This window comes from Charadrius vociferus, unplaced genomic scaffold, assembly GCF_000708025.1.
Source record: "Charadrius vociferus isolate BGI_N301 unplaced genomic scaffold, ASM70802v2 scaffold1413, whole genome shotgun sequence".
Lineage (NCBI taxonomy): Eukaryota > Metazoa > Chordata > Aves > Charadriiformes > Charadriidae > Charadrius > Charadrius vociferus.
The window spans coordinates 1,036,883-1,045,825 of NW_009647827.1; the positions used below are offsets into that span (position 1 = coordinate 1,036,883).

The following is an 8,943-nucleotide window of genomic DNA, read 5'->3' on the forward strand; positions in this document are numbered from 1 at the left end:
CAGTCCTGGGGGAGAGGGTGGCACATGCCAGGGCTGTACAAAACTTTTGCAATGAAGAGTGTGTGGAAAGGTTAAAACAGTTCCGAGATGTCTCAAAACCCTTCTCGACTGAGCCAGGCCTGGCTGGCACCTACCGACGCCTCTGCCATGGTCCATGACCTGCTAGGAGCACTGTGTCCATCTGCAGAACTGTCTCTCACAGCAGGCCAGGCCCGGGAACGGCACCGGGGCCCTGTGGCCCCTTTATCTCTCTGACTTGACTTTGTACCTGAGCACCAGGTAAGCCAGGAGCCGCAGGATGATGAAGAAGATGCCCAGGATGAGGAAGTCCAGGTACAGCTTCGCCTCCTCCACATCCAGCTCCTGCAGGATCTTGATGGGTTTTTGGAAAGGGCAGAAGTCCTCGAGGCACTCCAGGTCCTCGCGCTCCATGGCATAGATGGTGAGAATGACACCCTCGAAGCCATACCTAGGGCAGACCACACCACGAGTGTCACTGCGTGCCCCAGGCAGCCCTCTGCTCTCCCCAGCCCATGGGAGCCCATGGCAGGGAGCTTCTATCCAGAGCACGGGGTCCCACCTGACATAGGAGACGTAGGAACTCCACTGCAGGTAGGTGGGGATGGTCTTGAAGCTGACGAAGAAGCCCGAGAAGAGCAGGACAGGGATGGCAGTGACAGGTCCCACAAAGGTGGCCACCTGGGGAGCAGAGGCCATTGGGTGTCACGTCCCTGTCCCCAGGAGCACCATCTGTGGCACTCACATGCCTGCCTATGGGCTGCACTTCCCTCCACCCCTCCTTGTCATGGGACCCCATGCAATGCTCACCCCACGTCCACATAATAGGCAAAGCCAAGGCCCCATCTGACCTGTAGCGAAGTGGAAGCAGCTCCGATGAGAAGCCCAAGGGACTGGGCCACCAGGGCTGTGGCAGTGGCCAGGGCAGAGAAGAGAAGGAAGCGTGTGGCTTCAGGCGGCTGGCCTGTCATCCAGTACACAATGCTGCAGTATGCGATAGGGCAGATCACCTGGAGAAGGGCAAGCAAAGAGACTGCTCTGCTGGGCCCATAGCCATCCTCACCCCACAGACCCTCCCTGGGGAATGGAGGGCTGCAGGGACCCCTCAAAGGCCAGCTGGGTATTGCGGCACTTGGCTGTGCCAAGGAAGGCACATCAGCATCGGGGCCAAGCTTTACTCCAGCCGAAATCTCACCTGGAAGGGCACATCTGCCATGGTCTTTGCCAGATAATAGGCTTTCAGGCTGTACCAGTAGTTCAAGTGCTCCCGCAGGAATACAGTCATCTCCTGGGGGACTGCATGGAAACAAGGAGTTAGCAGCCAGCAGTGCCCTGGCCTGGGCTGCGCTGCTCAGCCCCCACTCCCACCTGCCCCGGTGCAGGCAGATGTGATGCTGCACAGAGCACCAGGCAGCCTCCTGCCTGCACCATGAGCGGGTGCTCGGATCTTCACCAGGGAAACACAGTCAGTGACCAGTGTGGGAACTTTCTGCATGGAAAAGTCAGCTTGGCTGGGGGTTTTTATGCAAAATTTCCGAGGAAGTGAAAGAGGGGTGAAGCGGTTGAAAATGTAGCTTCACAGACATTTTCTCAGCAAAAAAAATTTGCCAGCATTCTGCTTTAAGCCAGCAAGTACATTATAGCCAAACATGAAATAAAGGGCAAAACTGCAATATACCCAAACAGAAGTTTCTCCCCTCTTCTTTGTTTGATTTTTTTTCCTCTCCTCTCTTAATTCTCCCCTTTTGTCCAATTCATCCGGCTCCACCATACACCTCCCAGCAGACACACCCCCACACAGCTGGAGCACCCCCCTCTGTCCCAAGGGTTGGGAGCAGCGAATGGGTGTTGGTGGAAGGAGCTCCTTACAGGTGAGGATAGTGGGCATCAGCGCAGCAAACATAAGGAAGAGCATGGAGAAGAAGAGAAAGCCAGTGTTGTTGAAGACTTTGCCCGCATCGTTGCCAATATGCAGGTAGAGCAGCCCGATCAGCACCCCAATGCAGATGTGGGACATGAACCGCAGGTGGGTCAGCACCTGCAGGTAGAGAGGGTACAGGGGCTCAGCGAGGCAGGGCCACATCCCATGAACCTGCCTGCACCTTAAGGGTAAGCCCCACTCCCCATTCAAATCCTGTCTCCGCCTGCCCCCAGTGACAAACAGGCCCCATCCCCTCAGCCCTGGCCAAGCCTCCCCTGCCCTCACCGTGTCCCTTAGGATGCAGATAAACGTTCTCTTGAAGAGGATGCAGAACTGGGTTGCAGTGCTGGTGGCAAACGTGTGGCTCTCGATGTGGTCCGCATCCTGCAAGACCACAGTCAAGTCAGGGACATAGGTCAAGTCCACAACACGGGCTCCCTACTAGGATGGCACACAAACACTCCCAGGGTGCCCCTTCATGAGCACTCCTGGTAAGAACAGGCACTGCCAGCTGCAAGCACAGAGCTGATGCTCAAGACAAGTGGAGGCTGGCTGAACACCTCCACGCTACCTACCGTGTCCAAGGGCCTCTAGGCATCACAGGATATCCATGCACTGTGGGGCAGAGGGGACTGAAGTGTCCCTGGGTGGGCACCCCATTACCTGCCACTCCCCATCACCGCAGGAGGTTCCTCTCATCCCCGCTTACCGTCACACAGTGTGCTGGGCATGATGGATCTGCCTTGTCAGGGCTGCTCTTCTTCTCGGCCATAGTGCACATGCCGTTCTGGACGGCGCGGAACAGGACAGGGTTGAGGTCCCCGTACTCTCCTGAGGCCACCTCGATAACTGTGGAGGAGGACAGGACCCCTGTGAGGTCCTGAGGCAGCCCTTGCCATCACTTTGCTCAGCCTGCCCAGACCATGACCCTGTGGGGCAGCAGGGTGGGAGCCCAGTACAACCTCCAACCCACGATGCTGCACCACATGGCAGCACCGCCCACTGAGCACCAACTGCCACCACAGGCAGTCCTGCTCCTTGGGCAACCTGGGGAAATGCCGGGCAGCCTGTAGACCTTGGGCACTGGGTTTGGAGCTTGACACCCTCTGCTCCTCACCAGAGCCCCAGCTGGGGCAGAGGCACTCACTGAAATCAGCAGGGTTGTGGTATGTTGGGCAGTGGAGGCCAAGACCCTTCAGGTAGGGGATGAGGTTGGTCACAACGCCTTTGAAGATGCACTGGCCCTGGCTCAGGATGTACAGCTGCAAGAAAAAGCTGGGATATGCCAGGTGCAGAGGAGCCAAGGACACTGTTGCCTGCTCGTACCCACCTCCCTGTCCTAGGGTGACACAGGGCACCCTTGCCAGACCCCAGCCATCAGGGCTGTGTGCCACACAAGCCCCAGGTCAACTGCCTGCAGCTCATCCCTCCCATGGCCTCTCCCCCGAGTCTTGGGTCCAGAGGAACCCTGCACCCCTGAAGAATCCTGTGTCCAAACCTTGCCCAGTCCAAACCTTGTCAAACATCTCAAAGAGCTTGGCGCTGGGCTGGTGGATGGTGCAGATGATGGTGCGCCCACCCTGTGCCAGGGACCGCATCAGGGAAACCACTTGGAAGCAGGAAGCACTGTCCAGACCACTATGGCCATGCAGGATGGGTGGAGGAGAAAAAGACAGCAGACAGAGAAGGGGAGACTTTAGAGGGAGAGAAGTACATCCTAAAGACGTCCCACTTGCCTCCCCTTGTAGGCAGCCTCCTGCCAGGTCGATGGAGAAGAGCATCCCTTTGCAGCCCCAGCCCTCTTGGAGCCCTGGTGGGCACAGTCACATCCCACCCTCAGGTCTCGCAACCCTGCTGTGCTCCAGAGGGTGCTGGCCACCCCGGTGTCCCCTGGCAGGGGAAGCCCAGCTGGGCAGGCAGTGCTGGAGAACCCCGGCCCCTGCAGCCTCACCTCGTGGGCTCATCGAAGAACATGACGGGAGGGTTGTTCACCAGCTCCAGGGCAATAGCCAGGCGCTTGCGCTGCCCCCCTGACAGCGAGATTGTGCGGGTGTAGGAGCACTCCAGCAGCCCCAGGGCCGTCAGGATCTCGTTCACCTGTGAGACAGCCTCATTCACCACGGACTTCCACCAACCCTCACCCCATCCCTGCCACCTCCCTTCAGACCTCCATCGCTGTGAGCCCTTTGGCATCCCCTGGTCCCCTCAGGGCCCTCTCTTCCCTACTGTCTCTCTCTTGGGGAGAGATGAGGGGGCCTGGGCCCACCTTCCTCTGCACTTACCAGCTCCTTCTTCACCTCCTGCTTTTCACTGAGTTTCAGGTTAGCAGAGACCTGCAGGGAGAGGATGGGCAGGGAGACATGACTGTCAGATGTAGGCAACGGAATCAGCTGCACCGTGGCCCAGCTGAGGGCTGGGAGCAGTGGCTCAGTATGAAGGGAGCAAGAACAGCAGGATTTTGTTCCTGTGTCCCAGAGCCCTTGGAAATGCCTGATGTCAGTGTGGGCTCAGTGCCCAAGGACACAGTCCACAGGATGCCCCACAGAGCCCAGCAGGCTGCCTGGCTCCTGCATCACTCACCATCATAGCCTCCAGCACGGTGAGGTGTGGCAGGAGCATATCATCCTGCATGATGTAGCAGGACATCTTGCGGAAAGTACGCAGGTCCCGCGGCCGGCCGTTCACCAGGATCTGCCCCTTCATACCAGTCTCCCTGCAGGAAGGAGGGGGGGGGGGATGTAGCAATGGAGCCCCAGTCCTGCACCCCCAGACCTGCTGACTTTTCCCCAGCCTCACCTGTAGCCAGCCAGGATGTTCATGAGTGTAGACTTCCCAGCACCCGAGGGCCCCATGATCCCAATGAGCTCCCGCTGGCAGAACTTCCCTGACAGGCATTTGAGGAGAGTCTTGTACCCTGGAGGGAGAGCAGCATGGGTTTGGCTTTCAGGAGCAGCAGTGCTACAGGGACTGTAATGCCATCTTAGCACCTGTGGACCTTAGCACCTCAGCACCTCCATGCATCATGCCAGGGGCTGCATGTGACAGGAGACTGTCTTCATGAGCATCACCAGGGCTATAGCCACAGCAGCTCTCATTTCCAGCATGATCCCTGACCCTGGTCCTTGGCTGGACCCACCGACTTCCAGCGCCGAAGAGGCGCGTGCCCTGGATGACGGCAAAGACCATGGAAATCTCTGGGTCAGGGCACGTAGCTGCTGAGGAAGATTACCAGGCTGTGACATTGGTCCTAAGCACATCGTCAGATCCCAGTCCCTAGGGCCAGTGGAGAGGGGCAGTGAAAAACAGGGTAGCATGGGGCAGGCAGAGTCCCCAAGCCCTCTGGATGCCTGGCTGTTGCCTTCATTGGCATTCAAGCTGTGATACCCGGCAGCAGCCGCTGCTAATCAGACCTGAATTATCTCTGCTTTAAACGCAGCTGATTAGCATTTTCTGGCAGAAGGAACATGATGTGTTGGGAGTAGGGAACAGGCACAGCCTCAGGCTCTCAGGAGCTGCCCCCAAAACACAGCTCTGGCAGGAGAGCAATGGTATACAGGGTGCTAGAACCATGCTGAACCACGGACCACGTCTGAGCACCTCCCTGCTGGAAATATGCCCCCCATGCGCCCTGTGGTGGCAGCTGGCGTTGGGCAAGGGCAACATACCTATCCCCTGCCCACAGGCCGGGGCAAGCCCCAAGGCCAGATCAGCTGATAGTCCTAGCACCGCACTCGGGGAGCAGCCCCACTGGCTTGTCCATCCCCCGGACAGGGGGTCCGGCACCACAGGCTCCCGGTTCCTCCCCTGCACCCCTCAGAGTCAGGCACCCTGCACCCGGGAGCAGGCCCTGCTGGCAGAGGGGCAGCGAGGGCTGGGAGGGGAGGGGAAGGGGCCGTGCATGATGACAGCAGAGCCAGCTTGCCCAGCAGCCCCCCCAGCGCATCCCAGCACCACGCATACGGCTCCGGCACCGCGCATGCCGCTCACGTCGGCGCCACTGCAGCTTGCGCAGCGGTTACTTGCGTTCATTGACTGCCAGTAACCTCCTGCTTCAGCAGAGCGCAGCGGATCCTGGGGGCTGCGGTCAAAGGCACCGGGAGCTCCCCGCCTGCTCCTCCACCCACCTCTGGCCTGGGGAAGAGGAGAGGCCCTCCCACTGCCACCGCAGGATCCCGGCACCCCTCAGCATGCTCCTCGCCACTCCAGCTGCCCAAGCCTTTCCCCCTCCCTCTGTGCAGGGTACTGGCCCACTGGCAAGCGGCTGGTCCAGCACACTCTGCCCTGGGGAACCTGTGGTTGTACTATGACTCCTCCTGGGATGCTTCCTCAGCATCCCAGACAAACAGGCAGACCTCATCCGGGGAAGATATCCAGGCTGGTCCCGCTGTCTTTCAGTCCCTCAGTTTCCCTAGCTGCAGAGCCTGGCTGAGGACGGTGCTCCTGGCTGGCAGGGCATCACACTGAGCAGCGCTGCACCCTCGGTCTGCTCACCCCAGGCCCCCCGCTCATCCCTGCCTGCCTTCAGCTTCTGCTGATCAGCTCCCCCTCCATCTCATGGGGCTGCCTGATTGGCATCCCATTAACTGAGAGAGCTAATTAAAGCAGACTACCACCCACCAGCCACCATCTGCCTCCCCTCTCCCCTCCCTGAGCTCTCGGCCAGAGTCGCACACAGGAAAAGGAACCATGGCCTCAGCTGCACAGGGAGCCGCTGGAGAGGAAATCCCCTGCAAATCACACATATTCTCCTTGCCAGGCTCTGAACCGGGGCACCCCCTGGGGTCTTCTACTGTTGGCACATCACACACAGGCATATCCCAAACAACAGTGCTGGGGAAACTAATCCATCCTGGTTGCCCCTGAACCAGGAAATCTGCCCCATCTCCCCTGTGCAGCCCTGGCCAGAGGCTTCCCTGGGATGCGATCTGCTTTCCTCCAGCATTGCACAGCAGAGGCACGCAGCAACTTCTGTGGGACACGAGCCTGCCCTCCACCCATGGGCGCCCAGCAAGGACTGCCAGCCACAGCATGGCTGCAAACAGCACGTAGCGCTCAGACAGACCATGGGGCCGGACAGGCCGACCACCCAGCCAGCCCCCACTGCTGCAGGGGACAGCAGGGTGAGCGCAGGGTAAGCAGCTCCAGCATCTCCCACTGTGTCTCCCTGTGTGCAGCCCTGCCACCATGCAATGAGGCAAGCTGCTGCCGGCAGGCAGAGAGCTGAGGCACTCTGTGCTTGCAGAGGCTGGGACTGCCTGGAGCAGGAATTGGCAGATGAATTTAGCACAGAGGGAGATGCTGGGGACCTGGGTGAGATCAAGGCATGCAGAACAGGAGAGGGATGCAATAGCCCTGCAGGTCCCCTCCCGTGCCCTTCCCCAGCCAGCAGCTCCTACCCCTCTTCCTCCACCAGGAGCCTTCACGCACGGAGTAGGACAGGTCGATGAACTCAATGTTGACAGCCGAGCGCTTCGGGAGGTGGGAAAACCTCTGGGCCTCTGTGATGTGGTTCTCTACCTTCTTCAAATGGGTGGTGAGGAGCGGGGCATCTGGGGGGCTGGCGTGGCACACTGTGTCCTCCAGGGCGATGGAGACACACGCGGGATCCATACCCTTCTCTGCCATCCTGCTGCTCTGTGGGAAACACACAAGGGTTGATTCACAGTGGGCCCCTCTCTCAGGGCCAGGGTCTAGCACCCACAGCTGGATGGAAAGATGGACCTGTCTGGGGCAGCTGAGCTAGCACAAAGGGGCTCACAGCAAGGAGGAGCTGATCAGCTCCACAGTCAATAATTCATGCACCTCTTGTAGCTGGGTCCAGCTCTGGCAGCAGAGCTGGCAGGCTCTTGAGCTCCCCCGGCCCCACTGCTGCTGGGCTCCCTGCCCCACTCCTGTCCACCACGGTGTGCACAGGACAGGAGGTGGGAGAGCTGATGTTTTGCCCTCAGTGGGGGACACTTAACTGTGCCTGGATGTCCCTAAGGGCTCACCAGCAATTACCCCTGCCTGGCCTGGTCAGGGCTCGGGGGACACAGGTATGAGGTGCCAAGCAAGCAGACTGTTGGCAGTCAGTTTCTCCGACAAAGCATGCTGTGCCTTACCCAGGCTCCTGGGGCAGAGCAGTCCTGGCTACACTGGACCCTCAGCTGGTACCCGGAGTCCCCATGGGCTTGCTGGGAAAGACTTAATAGAACAGTGATGGGGCCCTGCTACTGCCAGTCCTTCTCTGCCTCCCTTGGCTCATTTCACCTTCCTGGCTCTTACCAGCACAGCCTCAGAGACCAGGCCAGTACTTAACTGGGGCCATTGCATGATGCTACTATACACACCTGCCCAAACGCTTTCCTGCTGGGCAATGTCTTCTGCCTGCAGTCCTCCCCACAGCTGGCTGCAGCATAGCCAAGCTCCCCGCGTCCCCGCTTGGCTTGAGGACTCTCTGCAGTGCTGGGGGGATGTTGAGCCAAGCAGGGTGGGGAGCATCCTAACCCCAGGTCCCACAGACTGAGAGGGGGGGTTGGGGATCCTCATGACACCAGCAAAAGGAGCCTGAGCCGTGTGAGAGCCAGCTGGGCCCAGCACCCATCTTGCCTCCAAGGCTAGGGTCCTAATGCTTTGCTAACCTACATTTTGCTGAGGCGCAGGCTGCAGGCAGCTCCTTGCTGCAGCTGCAGCGCACGCACAATCCCCTGAAAGGGGAAGCCAGCTTCGCCAGGAGCTGCGCCGAGATCTTCCCAGCCCTCTCTCCGTTGCAGACAGATCCCTTTCAGGGCTGGAAGCAAGCCAGCCCCAGCCCTGGGGAAGAAGAGATGGGAAGGAGGGCTGCGGGATCCCAGCACTCGGATGCCCCTCTCAGCAGTGGCGAGGTCTGGCCGTGGTACCCAGCCCCGGGGACGGGGGGCTCGGGGGAGTGGGGACGGGGGACAGCAGGCACAAAGCGCCCTCGGGCTCACCTTGACTGCTTCGGCTGGGCGTTAACAGGAGCGCTAAATCCCGCAAGCCGCTCT

At 59.7% G+C, this 8,943-nt stretch overlaps 1 protein-coding gene across 1 annotated transcript; it reads right to left on the minus strand.

Annotated features, from left to right (window-relative positions):
* Window positions 1-243: 243 nt before the first annotated feature.
* Window positions 244-7,570, minus strand: ABCG4 (ATP-binding cassette, sub-family G (WHITE), member 4). Its single transcript, XM_009882466.1, has 14 exons — window positions 7,336-7,570; window positions 4,736-4,853; window positions 4,520-4,652; window positions 4,222-4,272; window positions 3,891-4,036; window positions 3,454-3,577; window positions 3,087-3,201; window positions 2,649-2,788; window positions 2,225-2,323; window positions 1,888-2,056; window positions 1,214-1,314; window positions 870-1,028; window positions 581-699; window positions 244-469 (listed from the first exon to the last, which is right to left on the minus strand). Exons 1-14 carry the CDS (start codon window positions 7,562-7,564, stop codon window positions 244-246), a joined length of 1,929 nt encoding a protein of 642 aa, XP_009880768.1. The 5' UTR covers window positions 7,565-7,570.
* Window positions 7,571-8,943: the final 1,373 nt, after the last annotated feature.

Coding starts and splice junctions, on each gene's coding strand:
- ABCG4 (XM_009882466.1), bottom strand. CDS start 7,564: ATGGCAGAGAAGGGTATGGATCCCGCGTGTGTCTCCATCGCCCTGGAG. Junction 2,324..2,648: donor GCCCAGCACACTGTGTGACG/GTAAGCGGGGAT, acceptor GTGGTCTTGCAG/GATGCGGACCACATCGAGAG. Junction 1,029..1,213: donor TGGCAGATGTGCCCTTCCAG/GTGAGATTTCGG, acceptor GCCCTTCTCCAG/GTGATCTGCCCTATCGCATA.